Source organism: Sus scrofa, chromosome 13 (assembly GCF_054392235.1).
Source record: "Sus scrofa isolate SSC_HxYL_T2T_F1_AM1 chromosome 13, Sscrofa_HxYL_maternal_Yorkshire_Landrace_v2.0, whole genome shotgun sequence".
In the NCBI taxonomy this organism is placed as follows: Eukaryota; Metazoa; Chordata; class Mammalia; order Artiodactyla; family Suidae; genus Sus; species Sus scrofa.
Window position 1 is genome coordinate 150,902,761 of NC_139395.1, and position 16,804 is coordinate 150,919,564.

Here is a 16,804-nt window from a genome sequence, read left to right on the forward strand (position 1 = left end):
TGGTTCCCTGTGGATATCATCAAGAAAAAAAAAAAAGACACCAGTCGACATCTATTTGTTTACAGGCTTCTGCTTGGAGCTCTTCGGGGCTCCCCATTCTGCACAACATTCTTCCAAGCATTTGATGACTGCTCTTAAATCCCCTCTACCACCTGCCCATCAGCAGCCACCAATCCCTGTGCATGTTTCTCTCCCATGGCTCTTTCAAATGTAGTGCTTGCCTCACTTGACACCAGCTTCAATAACTTAATCAACAGATTCAACAATTATCCAAGGTCTTCCGGCAAAAGCAAGGCTCCTCTCTGTAACTTACCAATTCCTCTATGAAATGCACAGAGAGAAGACGAAGGTCCTAAAAGCCCCAGGCACCACTTGTTACTTGCCACAATGAACACTTGACAGCCTTCCACCCCACTAAGAGACAGAGAAATGTCCTCACTGGCCATGAGCGAGGACGGGGAGAGCATGGGGACAGAAGTCAGGAGGGTGGAGTTCTGGGCCAAGCTCTGCCACTACCACCGCCATCCCTATAAGCAACTCTGATCCCACAGGAACCCTGTATCCTAAGCAGAACACATCGTATCTTTGCCTGGATTACTTCTCAGCTCTTCTGGCTCTCATGTTCTATGATTCTCTGACTAGGCAAAGGCCTCTGTTCCCCGTCCACCCTTCTTAAAAGATATAAACCATGTCCCAGGGACATGTCTCCCTCACCACCCTCTGAGGCCAGCACCATCTAGAAACACTTAGAAACCAGTCCTTCTGAACTTTTTTTTTTTTTTGAATGATAGTTATTATTTATTGAACATCATCTATACACTGTGCAGGGAAGATGAATGAGAATGCTTCATCTGCATTTGCATCCTTTTGACTTTACAAAGCCCTCGCTTATTTTTCATTACATTTCCTCCTTTCAATGCCCTTTGATACAGGAAGGGAAAGTTTAATTTTGCCCACCTGACAGGAGAAAGATTTTTTTTTTGCTATTATCTCAAATGCCTCTCTTATGACTTTTTTTTATTACATTTATAGATGTACAACAATCATCACAACCCAATTTTATAGCATTTCCATCCCAAACCCCCAACACATCCCCCCACCTTCCTCAACTTTTTTTTAAAAAGTCATCATCATCCCCTGCCCCAAAAGAGACTCCTTATCCTTTTTTCCTTAATCACTCACCCAATGAAATCTGAATATCATAAATACACAGTATGTATCTGTTTATGTATTATGCATATAGCTGTGCTTAACACATAAAAGAGTAAGATTTTTGCCATCCCTAAGAGCCAGTTCTCATCCCCCTTGGAGGCAATGTTACCCCTGCTGAAAATGCATGACTTAGATTGAGCTGAAGACTACCTCTTGAATGATGTAAGTGGAGTTATTTGTCCCAAACATATTCAAAAGATGAAGATTTTAGAAAAATTCCATTACACAAGCCAGAGTGGAATCTGCCAGAAATCCCATTTCCCCAAAGTAAAGAGCAGTTTTCCATCCCTCCTCCCCAGGCCACACTGTCTCCTGTACCAAGGCCTGTTCTGGTCCTCTCAGCCCAGGACCTTCACCTCTGCCCATGGTTCCCACATCCAGCTCCTGCTCCATTCATATGAATCCCAGCAGTAACAATGGGAGTGATGGGAATGCAGTGAACAATGGGTGATGACGTTCCAGGAAGAATCAGAATCCATTCCAAGAGCAGAAACAGCCAGGCGCCTGGCAGGGATGGAGGTTCATTCCAACTCACTTGCATCAGCCCAGCTTCCCCGGCCCTCCCCTGCAGGACATTCCCATCACCTTACCTTGGCACGCTGGCCAGATAGGTCACGAGTTTCCGCAGGTCTTCCTGTCTTATTCTGTCATGATTGCTGCGAGCAGGGAAGGTCAGGATGGGTCCACCTCGCTTATCGCGGCCCCCTGTAGGGAGGCAAAGAAGGGAGTTTAAGAAAAACAGCCAGAAACTGTGCCACAGAGGAAAAAGAATTTGTCCCCGTGCTGGATGAACCAGGCAGAAACATGGTGCCCAGAGAAATCTGGCACTGTTCAGGGAAACGGCATGGGGTCTGGATGTGGAGAAGATACATGATGTTCGGTAAGTCTTTTGACTTCTCTGATGTCACATCTGCAAGATACAGGTGAAAATAATGACAATATTACAGAGTTGCTGCAAGACCTGATAAGACGGCATATGCGGAAGCACTTTGAAAAATATTCTCGGAGTTTCCATTGTGGCTCAGTGGTAACGAACCCAACTAGTATCCATGAGGATGTGAGTTAGATCCCTGGCCTCACTCAGTGGGTTAAGGATCCGGCATTGCCGTGAGCTGTGGTGTAGGTCACAGCTCTGGCTTGGATTCTGCATTGCTATGGCTGTCTCATAGGCTGGCAGCTGCAGCATCGATTCAACCCCTAGCCTGGGAACCGACATATGCCACAGGTATGGCCCCCAAAAGCAAAAAAAGAAAAATATTCTCTACAAATGTGTGAGGATAATGAAGGAGGTGATAACTGCTCTGACTGAGAAAACAAACCTTTGAAGGTGTTATAGTCTTTGGAAATTCAACCTCCAATTCACTTCTCTTTACAGACTTCTGTGATGGGAGAGAGCTCAGGATTAACTGACTACCAAGGTCAGAAGCCCTTAAAGCATCCAGCCGGGTCATCATTGCTGGGAGGTTTTTAGATTCACAGAAAAGACAATAAGTGTTTTCTATGAAGCCAAGGAACCACCCCTGCCTTCCTGCCTGAGGTGCCACCTGTCACTCCTGCTGGAGAAGCACATGCATCTTTATTGGAAACAGGAGGCTGAAGGTCTTAATCGCTGCAGATGCATATGTACACACTATGATTACAAGTGTTTTCTAAATATCAGGTTGAAAAAAAGCTGGAAGGAGTAATTGAGATGATGATCATTGTTTGCTATCAGAAGGCTGGGATTTTACATGGTTGCTTTCTCTTTCCTCTATTTTCCAAACTTTCTATTCACTATTTATTCCACAATTTAAAATTTTATTCATTTTTATTTTATTCAGTTTTATAAAATTAAAAACATTAAATTTATAAAATTTTATTCAATTTTATTCATTCATTCACTGTGCTACAATTAGAAGCCAGGACCAAGTCTCTCAGGAGGGTTAGACAGGGACAAACCTAAGGTATAGCAACCATGTCCTTACAGGTACTTGCTACTACACAAAGAAAACTCTGTCATGATCACAGATTCCCCATCCCACATGCATCTCAGGCTGCCACCTGACATTCCCCAGAGCAGGGACCACCAGGAATCTGAAGTAGGAGGGAGGAGGGGTTGGCGTGGCCATCACCAATACTGGAAAAGAAGCTTCTCTTTCCCAAGGAAAAGCAGAGCCTCCCAGGGCCCGGATAACATTTCCCTCTGACTGTACTGTCCAAAAACCACAAAGACAGAGGGGAGGCTGGAAAAACAAAATCCAATCCATTCCAGGATATTCCAGAGGAGGAAATAAGAAGGCTGCAAGGATAAAAGGAACAAATGAGATCAGGGCCACTGAGGGATTTGGCCTCAAAGTAAAAAAGTTTCAGCACCACCATCCCCTCCCCGAAGCCCCCAGTCAGGGCAGGTTTATGTAGAGAGACCACAGAGTTGGGCCCTGGCCCCCAGGTCCAAACCCGGTTTTATGTACAGATAACCAACCTCATCTCATCTACCTTGGACATGATCCACATCTGCCAACTGCCTTCCATAGGAGGAAAAGGAAGTGAGGAGATCAAATGATAAGTTTCCCCAAAGCTGGGAGGCTCCCCCACACTCCCAACCTTCCCCTCCAGCCTTGACCTCACCCAAAGGACTTGTACTCTTGGGTGGTTTTAACTGCAGCTGTTGCCTTTCTTCCTGACCTTCCATGGATGATCTAAGAAGAGTGCTGGAGGAGTTCCCGTCGTGGTGCAGTGGTTAACGAATCTGACTAGGAACCATGAGGTTGTGGGTTCGATCCCTGGCCTTGCTCAGTGGGTTTAGGATCCGGTGGTGCCGTGAGCTGTGGTATAGGTCGCAGACGTGGCTTGGATCCTGCATTGCTGTGGCTGTGGTGTAGGCCGGCGGCTACAGCTCCGATTTGACCCCTAGCCTGAGAACCTCCATATGCTGCAGGAGTGGCCCTAGAAAAGGCAAAAAAAGAAAAAAAATAAAAATAAAAATAAAAATAAAGAAGAGTGCTGGAGTTCCCATGGTGGCTTGGCAGTAATGAACTGGACGAGCATCCATAAGGCTGCGGGTTCAATTCCTGGCCCAGTTCAGTGGGTTAAAGGTCTGGCATTGCCGTGTGTTGTAGTGTGGGTCATAGACGTGGTTTAGATCTGGTGTTGCTATGGCTGTGGTATAGGCAAGTGGCTGCAGCTCTGATTCGACCCTTGGCCTGGTAACTTCCATATGCCATGTGTGTGGCCCTAAGAAGACTTTAAAAAAAAAAAAAAAGAAGAACAATGTTAAAGGACCCAAGGCTGGTCTGATGGCAAAGAGGTTTGGAGGGCTGCTGGCACTGTCCCTCTTGAGCAACAGCTAGTTCTGTCCTTTGCAACAGGAGTTTCATAATCTTGGCTGTGGAAGGTTCCAGATGCATGGTGGGGGGAGAAGCTCTGGGGAAGTGGAATCCCTCCCCTCCTGGAAATATGGATAAGGAGTCCAGAGGGTGCAGCATGATCAAACCAGGTATTTTTCAGAAAGGAGATGACCTTGCAAGATCGTAGGAAGAAGAAGAAGAACAAGCATGAAGGAAGAGAATCATTATGCTGGAATGAGTGGGGACAGTGGATGGACCAAGGTTTCAGACCTCATACAAGGAGATGGGGGCTGACCCTTTCTCTGTGACAGATTGATAGAACAAAGAGGGAGGAAGAAACGAAGATAAGGGATGGGGAGTGAGGGGTTCAGCCTGCCTTTAGGTGAAATGGAGTAGTGAGGGTCAGGGTGGGCTTGAGGTGCTAGGAGAAAGGAGGAGTGGACCATTGCTGAAGAGCATTCTTAGATAATGGACAGTAGGACTGTGTATGATGTGGGTTCAAGGGTAGGTGGCAGGGTACCGGGGCATAGTAAGAGCTCTATTGAAAGGTCTGGCCATGGTGTTGACTAGTAATTGACATGAGTGCTGAAGTTCTGAAGGGTGAAAAGCAGAGATGAAGAATGAGAACCCTCAGTTAAGGAAGCAGACCCCAGACAGTGGGAGACAAAAAGAGCCAAGTTTTGAAGACAATAGAGATGGTGGCAGGATCCCCTTGCTCACCCAACACCTGCTATTTGCCTACTTGGTCAAACCTTTGGTGCTGGGAACTTTAGGACAGGAATGTAGAGGATAAAGAGGGAGGAGGTGGTTTGATGTGCTGGAAGTGGCACTGGTCCCCTTCCACAGTGGCAGGGCAGGGGCAGGACGGCTGGGGAAGAGGTAAGGCTGAAAGCAGGGGAGGTTAAGGTTTCCCTGATTGAGGTGGAGGAGGATGGAGCTCACATTTTTCAGGAGTTGAGTTCCATTTAGGGCAAGCAGATTAGGGCAGTTTGGGGGAAGGACAAGAAAAGTACATCTAGGGAATAATTCCCAAAATCTGGTCCCTGTAACTAGAGTCCTGCGAGATGTTGATGGATATACACGTTGTTTTTAAGAGAATGAGGTATTAATCGTTTGGGAAATGCTTTCATGTGCTTGATGGACATGTGCTTTAAAGAACATGGTAAATCTCCAAGAGGGGGGCTATAACAGGCAGCGTTTCTCAAATGTATTTTCTAGTAGAACCCCTTTTTCTTTTTTGAAGAAGATCATCTCATGTGACTGTTGGTCTATGTCCCCACTTTGAGATGGTCTAGAGTATAAGAGATGGTGCCACTGCAGCACGGAGCTTCTCTGAGAATGATGGGCATGATGCTGATGGGAGATGAGGTGGCAGAGAAAGCTATCAGGAGGTGGCCAAAAGGAGAGGGTGAGTGCACACAGCAAGAACAGGGTGGACTAAGCCTGCCCAGGCTGGCTGGATAAAAGGAACACTGTGTGCTGTGAGCCGGAGGCAGAGCACATAAAGGAGGCTAGAGCTAGAGCAGGGGCAAAGGGGGAGCCCATGGGCTGAGAACACAGAGCAGAATGTGGCAGGGCTTGGAACGATGCCCCACCACCACCACCGAGGCCCAGCCACAGAGCCTGTGGCACACACGTGCACACACCCACACGCTGCTGGGCTGCACTGGATTATTCCAAATGTACGTTCCCATGGCAGCGCAGCTTCCCCGCACCCCAGCCACCCGGGGCCCCAGCAGGGGAGGGGGCTCAACTGGCATTTTGTTTTTCTGCTCAGCACTTCCTGCAGTGCCTCTGCTCAGAAAGAAATGTAACTGCTACATTGCATTACTTAATTCTGGGTTTCTTTATTTTGTTTTATTTTTGTGTTCTCTCTTTTAAAAGCTTAAGATACAAGGGCCTTTTTTGGTTTGTTTTTGTTTTGCGGTTTTTTTTCTTTTTTTTAGATGCAGTCAATCATCTCCCTGGCGCCCTCAGCGTCCTTCCCAGGCACAGAAGGACAATGTCCCTAAGCCCCAAAGCTCCTGGCAACACGTGCAGATGAATGACTTCCCCATTCTCAGTCCACAATGGCACAAGGGCATGAGTTGCAGCTCCCAGCCCCTAGGTCCTCCTCTGGGAAGCGGCTACCTGCCTTGCACCTGACTGACTGCCTTCCTGGCACCTTGCTGCTCTGTGCTCTATTATGAGAACTCCCTAAACTCAGGAAGCTCTTTTTAGGGCTCTGACAGAATTCACGTGGGAAAAAAATAAACCATGAATGATCAAGCAAGGGTCCCCATGTCCAAGTGAACCATGCCTGCACTCATATGCCCTGTACTGATGTGGAACAGGATGGTGTTCAAAAGATATGCCTTAAAGCCAGGAAGGCCTCCTGGAGGAGGCAAAATGGGAGTTGACTTGGAAAGGATAGGAAAAGGCTCAAAGCAGCACCAGGTGTGGGGCAGGCACCACAGGCAAAGGAGGCACAGTGCATAAGAGAAATGAATTAGCAGGACACGCAGGGGAGAAGAAGGACACCAGGTTAAATAGGCTCCAGGCATTAAAAAAAAAAGAGGAAAAATCTGATTGGGCTCCCTACAGAGCTGTGGGCCATGTCCTGGGAGCCCAGATGATGGGAGGCTGCAGAAGTCAGCAATCTGCGCTGCCCAGTGGCCCCAAGACTTCTGCATAGGGTATCCCCACATGCTCAGCAAGCACTCAGATCCAGCTCTGGAGGTTGACCTACACCTCTCACTATAATGCAGTTGCTACCACGTGATCCTGCCAAGGGATTAGCCTGAGCTTCAGCATCTTCAGTGACAGAGGCTCCCTACCTAATAAGATGTACAAGCGCTTAACACTAACGGGGAAAGGCGGCTTCCCAGCCACTCCCTCCAACAGCAATGACAGTAATAAAACACTATATTCCTACTACCACTATTATTACTACCTCTACTACTAATACTACTCACATGGAACGCACTTAGTACCTTACAAAAGCTTACATGCTCCCATCACATACTCTGCCTTCATCTCCCACCCTCCATGCTGAATCACCAGTCTGATCTCTTCCCTCTGGTCAGGTGGGGGACACCTTCTACTTGGTTTCTCCTTCCCCAAGCCCACCTCCCCTCTCTCCCTTCTCTCCATTTTGGCTTCTGCAGTGCCCATGGAGTGAACCCTGCACTGTAGGCCTGTGTTGGCTCTTTGCCTATGATTCCATCACCATTCCTTTTAGCTGACCAGAATCATCTAAAAACAAAGTCTTAGTCCTTGAAAGTGAAGCACTTGGATGTATTTCTCAAAATGTGATCCTTGGCTACTCACCTTGCCATCCCGCAGCCCCTGCCAGAGATTCTGATGCCCTAGAACTGGCACCCAGAGTGATGCTGGTGAACCTCATAATTTGGCTTCAACTACATCAGGGGTTACCAAACTTCTTCTTAAAGGGACAGATGGTAAATATTTTAGGCTTGTGGCCATCTGGTCTCTGCTAAAACTACTCAACTCAGCTGTTACAGCAACAAAGCAGCCATGGACAACTTGCAGTAGGCTGAATAATGGCCCCCAGACATATCAGGTCCTAGTCCCAGAACCTGTAAATGGAACTTTATTTGGGAAAAAAGGAGTCTTTGCAGGTAATGATTAAGATAAGGCTCTTGATATGGGAAGATTACTCTGCATAATCTCCGTGGGTCCTAAATGAGGTCACAGGCATCCTTACTGTGAGGCATAGGGAGATTTGACACAGACAGAGAAGTGGAAGGCAATACCACCCTGCAGGCAGAGGTGGGAGTGATGTGGCCACAAGCTGATGGATGCTGGCAGCCCCCAGAAGCTGGAAGAAACAAGGAACAAATTCTCCCAGAGCCTCTGACACCTTGATTTTGGCCCGATAAACCAATTTTGGACTTTTGGCTTCCATAACCATGAGAGAAGACATATCTGCTGCTGTAAGCCACCGAGTTTGTGGCAACTTGTTACAGCAGCAATAGGAAGCTAATATACTACTAAATGAATGCACATGGCTATATTCTAATAAAGTTCTAATTACAAAAAAAGCTGGCTGACCTGCAGCAAAGCACAGGCTACATTTTGATGACCCCTGAATTAGCCATTAAAAGGACCAGGCGTACAAGATAGGTTGGAGAGAGAAGTCAGAAATGAATTTTAAAAAATAAATTAAAAAAATAAAATAAATAAATAGACACAAACACCCACTTGACTTCCCTTTGCTAGAAGGAGAGATAGGAAGGAGCCAGAAAAAATTTAAATCTCCTGTTCATGACCTAGTCAGAGATGAACGCAAAGAAAACCTCTAGGACTGTGTGAGGGGGACAGACCCCTCTGGCTGCAGCATCTCTCAGAGAGGGGCCTCAGCAGCTCCTGTGGGCCTGACAGGCCCAGGAGGATGGGGCAGGGTGATGGATGTGTGTGTGGGTGCAAGATGGAGGGGGGTATACCCACTTTTGGTTGTGAACATCCTCCGGAACACCCAGCTGGGACCAGAGCACTCCCTCCCCTTTCTGCCTGCCTCTGCAGAGAGGAAGCAGCTGCTCAGAGCATCACTCCCACCTCCCTCCTCTCTCGCGCACACACAAAGAAGTACGTGCCTGCACACATGCATGCACACAAACATACACACACGTGCACACCCACATGCAACTTCTCTAGGTCCATTACAGAGGAAACCTCCATAGACACTCACCAGACACGAAGGCCACTTTTTCCTTTAGGATGGGAAGGACATCAGAAGCTTTCAAACCATCATTCCGAAAAGACCCTGTTGGAGAACAAGACAGAGAGAATCAGGGTGAAAGAGGCCACATGGCTGACTCCCTGGGTCCCACCCTCAGCTTCCCAACCCCATCGTGGGCCAGAAAGTAAGCTTGTTCAGGTCCCACAGCCCAGCCCAAGAGAGAGAGGGGCTACGTCTATAACAGAAAGGACACTTCTACAAGATGCCAGGCCACAGGAGTGACCAAGAGTGTGGACCTCCGGGTCCCTGTCAATGAGGGGACAGTCCAAGTCACTCCCCAAAACATACACAAAGCTCCATGCCCAGGAGGCAACAACTATAGCCCTGTTGCTATGAATTTGAAGACAGGGGGCATTTTAGAAATCGTTTTTGTACTTCTAGTGCTAGCACAGTGTCTGGTACACTCAGTGAATATCTGAGAAAAGATTAATTAATAAAAAGATGGACCACAATGTGCAAATAATTCTTTTTGCCTTTCCTCTACGTGGCACAACAACTGTTAGTCTTCCTTTCACAGGTGGGAAAAGCGAAAATCCCCATGTGAGAAGCCAAGTCGAGTGCAACCCTCTTCCCCCACTCTTCTTCCTCCCCTCAACGACACCATCATTGAGTCCACAATGGACAGCTAGTGAGCCACACCACCCCCATGGAAAGAAACACACTGCCTTCTTCAGCAACTCATTCTCTGCCTAAACCTCACTTCTCAGTTGGAAAGTCCTTCCTGGGGTCCAGCTGAGTCCTGTTAGGAGGCTGGAGGTGGAGGCCTGGGGCTCACACAGAGTAGTGACAATGTGTAACAATGTGTCCCAGGAAACAGTAGCCTTAGGAGGCAGAGGACAGCCCAGCCCAGTGTGGGATGAGTGGAAAGGGAGGACTCAGCTTACACACACAAAATGGCAGACCACCCACTGCACCCTTATTATTTATCCCGAATACCCCGCAAGGAGCCTCACAGAGAGCCAGTCCATACTCGGAGCCCTGTGAGCTGTAACTGTACTCTCCGCTGTCTACCACCACTAGGGACACGGCACAAGAGGACCCCAGAGGAGAGGCAGTGCTGTGTCAGCTCAGTGAGAAAGAACCAGAGACCATAGATACTGTTCTAGCGCCCTTCTGCCGTGGCTTACTCCCTTGTGGTCCCAACCTGACAATCGACAGAGGAAGAACGATGCTGGGCAGGACGGTCCCATTCAGGGCTATCTCAATCCCTAAACATTGATGATCTCAAGGATCCAAAACTGTGAGAAATTTTAGCAACAACCCAGGGCTAGGATCACTGGCCTAGAGAAGGGAAATAAGACAGCTGCACGCTAACCAAAGAGGAGAAATATCCCCAGAATGCCAGTTCCCATGGCCAGAGGTCATACCCTAACCTCAAAGAAATCCCCAAAGGGCCTTTCACCTATTTCTTCTTTTGCATTTTCACTAAATGAAGACAGTAAGCCTTTGTATTCATTTGTTGCTTATCTTTAAAAGCTGACCCAGAGTAGCTGATACTGGAGTAACCAGCTGTAAGACCCATTTTGAGAAGACTGTGGCAATAGAACAATGAAATAACACCACAAAAAAGAAAGTTTTTCTGATACACATTGTTTTGGACTTTCTTTGTTTCTACAGATCTTTATGCTCTGACTTTATCTTCCACATAGAAAGATATCTTCTATTAAATTATCTTCTATTAAACCTCACTAATAGAAATTAACTAGGATCAATATAAATTATTATTGAAATTACAAATAGATAATATGCATTTTAAAACATTTTTATTATAGTTGATTTACAATGTTCTGTCAATTTCTGCTGCACAGCAAAGTGACCCAGTTATACACACACACATATATATAATATATATATATATACACACATTCTTTTACTCATATTATCTTCCATCATATTCCATCACAAGTGATTAGATATAGTTCCCTGTGCTATACAGCAGGACCTCATTGCCCATTTCCTCCAAATGTAATAGTCTGCATCTACTACCTTCAAACTCCCAGTCCATCCCAATCCCTCCCCCTCCCTCCTTGGCAACCACAAGTCTGTTCTCTATGTCCAAGTCTGTTCTGTAGATAGGTTCATTTCTGCCATATTTTAATTCCACATATGTGATATCAAATAGTATTTGTCTTTCTCTTTCTGACTTACTTCACTTAGTATGAGAATCTCTAGTTGCATCCATGTTGTTAGAAACGGCATTATTTTGTTCTTTTTTTTTTTTTTTTTGTCTTTTTGTCTTTTTAGGGCCACACCCACAGCATATGGAGGTTCTCAAGCTAGGGAAGCTGAGAACCTCAGCTGAGAACCTCCAACGGAGCTGTCGTTGCCAGCCTATGCCAGAGCCACAGCAACACCAGATCTGAGCTGCATCTGTGACCTACACCACAGCTTATGGCAACACTGGATCCTTAACCCACTGAGCAAGGCCAGGGATCCAACCCACAACCTCATACTTCCTAGTTGGATTCATTTCCTCTGCACCATGATGGGAACTCCTTTATTTTGTCCTTTTTTATGGCTGAGTAGTATTCCATTGTATATATGTACCACATCTTCTTAATCCATTCATCTGTCAATGGACATTTAGCTTGTTTCCATGTCTTGGCTATTGTGAATAGTGCTACTATGAACATAGGGGTGCATGTGTCTTTTTCAAGGAAAGTTTTGTCCAGATACATGCCCAGGAGTGGGATTGCTGGATCATATGGTAGTTCTATATTTAGTTTTCTGAGAAATCTCCACACAGTTTTCCATAGTGGTTGTACCAATTACATTAACACCAACAGTGAAGGAAGGTACCCTTTTCTACACACCCTCTTCAGCATTTGTTGCACTTTTTCACCATAATGCAATAAGAAGTTTCTGCTTCTTACACAAGGAAGAGTCCTGTCAGGCTTTACCAATTAGATAAGAATCTTTTTTTTTTTTTTTTAATGGCTTAACCTGCAGCATAAGTTAGTTCCCGGGCCAGGATTTGAATCTGAGCCGTAACTGCGGCCCACATCACAGCTGCAGTAACACCAGAAACCTTAACCCACTGTGCCAGGCTGCTGATCAAACCTGTGCCTCCACAGTAACCCAAGCTGCTGCAGTCAGATTCTTAACCCACTGTGCCACAGTGGGAAATCCATAGACAAGGATCATCTTTAACAAAAACATAAATTCCTTGTGTAGAATGATGCTTCTGCTTCAAAATAGTTTATTTTCATTTGTGAGATGTCTTTCTATGCAGCAGTTTTATAACACTCTCCTCAATGTCACTACATACACTATTAATTTCTAGAGAAAAAAATCTTATGAGAAAAGTTAAACTTCAGGCCTGTCTTCATCCAGATTATGTACAAGTTCAGAAATAACAAGACCCAAGCTAATGAGATTTTACTATGTTACAAGAATCCACATAACCCTCTTCTCTCCTAAACTCCTGGTCTATTTTTTCCGCTGTTCCTTCTCTCCTCCCCTACCATGTTAAAGTATACAAGATGGCTCTAATTCCACACAGTCCCCAGACATTAAGGAAGAGTTTGGAATCTGTTATGACAGAAGAAAAGGTTCCCCATCCTGCCCCCTCCTGGCTCCCACCTGCAGAGAGAGAGAAGGAGTCTGGACTTTCGTCTACACTGCACTCATCTACCCCACCTCTTCCTTCTCCCCTCCAGACTTCAGGACCTGAGAGAAGGGGAACAGCTTGTCCATGTAGCTTGCAATCATTGGCCCAAGTAGAGGTCACTCTCTTGTGCTGGGCTGGTCTAGGATTCCCAGGCTTCCTCTTCCCAGACCAGAGCCTTCCCCCATCCAGCTGAGACACAGCTAAGCTATTTCCCAGGTTGTGTGCCCACTATAGGAAAACTTCAAGTGTCCAGATTTACAAAACCCTCAGTAACCATTTCCAACAGCAACAACAAGATTTTCACATTATAAAAGGATTTGTTCCAGGGTCTCTTTAAAATAAGGGTTGCCTTAGTGGTTTGAATTAGCTTTTCATTTGCCAAAAATTGAATTACAAATAACTTTTCAACAATGTATGTATTATGTAAAGCCAAGTAGAGCTAAACTAATTAGCCCAGGAGCTCAGAAGTTAGCAACTTTGCATAGAAAACCTATTTGCACTGGCTAAAGATCCTGTGTATCAATTTCCCCATGGCCTTTGTGAAACCAGCTGTCAGAATCCATAATAAAGGGGAACTTCATTGAAAGCTAACTCAGACAGGATCAATGAAATAGCCACATGTTTTCACTATCAGGTGCATGTCTGGGCAGACTTACAGTAAATGTTCAATACATATTTGATGAAAGAATAAATAAATGAATGAAATGTTAACCCTTCCTAAAGTGACCTGCACAAGTCAGTGGCCTCATCTGTCCCACCCAGTGCTAGTGATCTGCACAAATCATCTCCAGGGTGCCACTCAGCTCTACTATTCTGAGACTTTTTAAACATTGTCTTCATATATCTTGGTCTTTAAGATCCTCTGATTATCAGATCAATATGCTTTGAAACAAAGTCCTGGGAACCAGTTCCTAACAAGATCCAGGGCACTTTGGGAAGATCAAACCACCCTTCCCTGGCCTCTCAGCCCATTCCTTCTCCAGGGATCAGTTTAGGGATTGGAATGCTCTGGGCACATCTCCCCACTTTGTAGATAGCCCAAGTTGCCAAAATGGGAGACCAGTGACAGAAGAACTTTTGTGAGGCATATACATCTTGAAGGAGGCACACTTAAATTGCAATTACTGTCTTCCATACAAGGTATATTGGATAGCACTCTTAGCCTAGAAAACACAGGCCCCTTGTTACCTCTAAAGAAAGGCTGAGAAGAAATAAATGCCCCTGGACCCTTGGGGTTACTGCAGGAAAAGAAAGAACCAGAGGGCTCCCTCCTTGACCTGACCCTACATGACTGCTGTGCTTTATCTTAAGGACAAAGGCACACTTTGCTGGCGTTCAGTGATAACCAACCCCTCCTTCATGTCCTGCTGCTGTCAGAATTATAAGCCTGCTGTTCTGTTAATTGGCAAAGTTGAAATGTTCTGCCTCTATTAGGGAAGTAAAAATTACCACTGCCATCTCCCCAGGATCTCCAGCATGGGCTTCTCCCAGCCCCACACGTGCCTCCTCCTCACTCCAAATGGGTTACGCTCACATTGCTGCTGCCTGTCCCTTTTCACATTTCCCTAGTCACTGACCCTGTGCTGGAAGGTGCCAATCACCCTTACTCTGGCTCTCTGCCTCTATGGGGCCCTACATGGCAAGAGCAGGAACAGCCTTTGTGTCACAGGCTCTGTCTGTGGTTTTCTGGCTCTGGGATAGCAATGAATCTCTGCTAACCTCCTTCAGGAAGCAATCCTGATTTCCACAAGCGAAAAACAAAAAGTGCTAAGCATCTGGAGGTGCAAGCTGCCAGGGTACCCATGGATTGTTCTTATTTCCTCTTAGTTCTCCGTCACACCCCCTTAATTGGCACTTAGTTAGAAGTTATTATATTAATTGTAAGTATTCCAATGTTGCAACCAATGGGCCCAAACTCTGTTTTGCCACTGAGACAGCAAAATTCCTAATGCTCAGGTCTCTGCCTGCTCTTTCCACTCCATCCCTATGGTATCCAGCTTGGGGGCCTCGATCAAGGTGACACAGAAACACTGACTAATCTGTTGTATAAAAGAGACTTGGCTTGCAGTGGAGAGTGCCAAAAACTCATTAGGCCAAACCTTGGTTTGGATGTAATTTGGACAGTTTCCTATTCCCAGAGCCATTCTTTCATCGATTCTTTATTGAGCACCTATTATGTGCTTATGTTAGGCAGTGGTGATACTTTGACAAGTAAGAAATGGACCCTGCTCTCCAGGGGTTTCCAGGCAGAGATAGAACAGGTATGCAGATAGGACAATGAGCTGTTACCAGAGATAAGATATCACCAGTACAGAATGCAAAGGGAGCTCAAAGGAAAGGCTCCCAAAAGTTGAGTCCTAAATCCTTGCTACCTCAAGTAACAAGCATCAGTTACCAGCTAGAACCTTGCTAGAAAGGCAGAATCCCAGGCCCCACCATAGACCTGCAGAATCAGAGCCTGTATTTTAACAAGAAACCCAGGTGATGAACATGCATTAGGTTTAGGGCAGCCCTATACTCTAAAGCATGTCTTTCCACTGTAGAGTTGCCTCAAAGGCAGAGATAGACAAGAGCATCCTTTAGCCCAGTCTAAGCAGAATCTCTACAATCTGAACTAGTACTTAGGCTCATCACCCCTCCCACCCCCACCCTGGGAAGACCCCTCACCACTGCCTAGGATCCCAGAGATTCAGCCATTACCCTGGGACCCAGAACTCAAATTCCGCTCTGGAATAAAAATGCCATCCAGGGGTGGCTATTTCCTCTCCAGAGCACTGAAACTGACCATGTCTGGATTTTTGGTGGTTAGGAATGTTTACGAATAACACTTGTCCAAACTGCTTGGAATTTTGGTAGCTTAAACCACTCTGCCATGCATCAAATATTTTAATTTCGCAACAAATCTTCCTTGCTACCCCAACCCTAGAGCCCTCTGCCTTCTCTAACTGCTCTTAGTACCATAAAGACCGCCACTGATCATATTTAGAGGCCAGGATGCCATCTCTGAGATGGCCCCAGGGGACGGAGCAGCCAGGTGGTTTATGCCCTTTATTGCTCCTGTACTCCCACCCACAGGTGCAAAGCCCTGGACACTGGGCGATACTGGATGAGAAAGAGAGGAAGGAGAGGTGCCCCCACCCTAGGAAGCTCCACATCTAAGGAGACCACAGTGCTCACCTCAGGTAATTCCAACACTGGGAGAGGAGACCCAAGCTTTGCCCCCTGAGAGTTTCCTGCCTAATAAAATACCTAGTGCCCATTTCCCCTGACACCAGGAAGCCACCAGACACTGTAGAAAGAAAAAAAAAATTAAAAGATTCTGAAAAAGACCCTCTTATCCTTCCCCCCAAAAGGCTGTCCTGCCTCCCCTCTACCTTAACTACTGGTGCCATCATCCACTGAGTTAGCCAAACAGGAAGCTGGGAGACATATCCCAGACTCCACCCAAACTCTAGCACTGCTCCTACACTGCAAATATCGATTCAGATACTTGGTTCTGTTGCTTCTACCTCTTAATCATTCTCTAATCCATCATTTCCTCTGTGTGGTTTCCCTAACCTCCCCCATCAAGTGGAGCAGTCCCGGACTGTGCCCTGTACTCTATCACTTGAGAAAGGCATTTCTGTGTTTTCATTCTGCTTCCCATTAACTGTCCTGATACCCTGAGGGTGGGGACCATGTCTTATCGTTCTACCCCAGCACCTAGCACAGGGCCTGTCAGACAAAAGAGGCTAAAGATATAATGAAGTAAAACTGAGCATGCAAAGCTCTTAAGAAAACAGGGAATAAGAGTGGTGAGTGGGAGGCAATTCATCAGGGCAGCTCCCCCAGCAGGTGATCTTTGAGCCAGGTTTTGAATAAGGGAAGAGCCAGGGAATGGTGCTCTGGTGGGGAGTGGGAAGCAGCAAGCACTAA

At 46.2% G+C, this 16,804-nt stretch overlaps 1 protein-coding gene across 37 annotated transcripts in view; it reads right to left on the minus strand.

Annotated features, from left to right (window-relative positions):
• The window catches only part of KALRN (kalirin RhoGEF kinase), a 695,174-nt gene that overhangs the window by 492,055 nt on the left and 186,315 nt on the right, over nucleotides 1–16,804 (minus strand). For all 37 annotated transcript variants that reach the window (XM_084990933.1, XM_084990932.1, XM_084990931.1 and 34 more), the window contains 2 exons: nucleotides 9,229–9,303; nucleotides 1,803–1,917 (listed from right to left, as the gene is read on the minus strand). In XM_084990933.1, coding sequence (XP_084847059.1) covers nucleotides 1,803–1,917; nucleotides 9,229–9,303 — 190 coding nt within the window. The remainder of the gene's footprint in view (nucleotides 1–1,802; nucleotides 1,918–9,228; nucleotides 9,304–16,804) is intronic.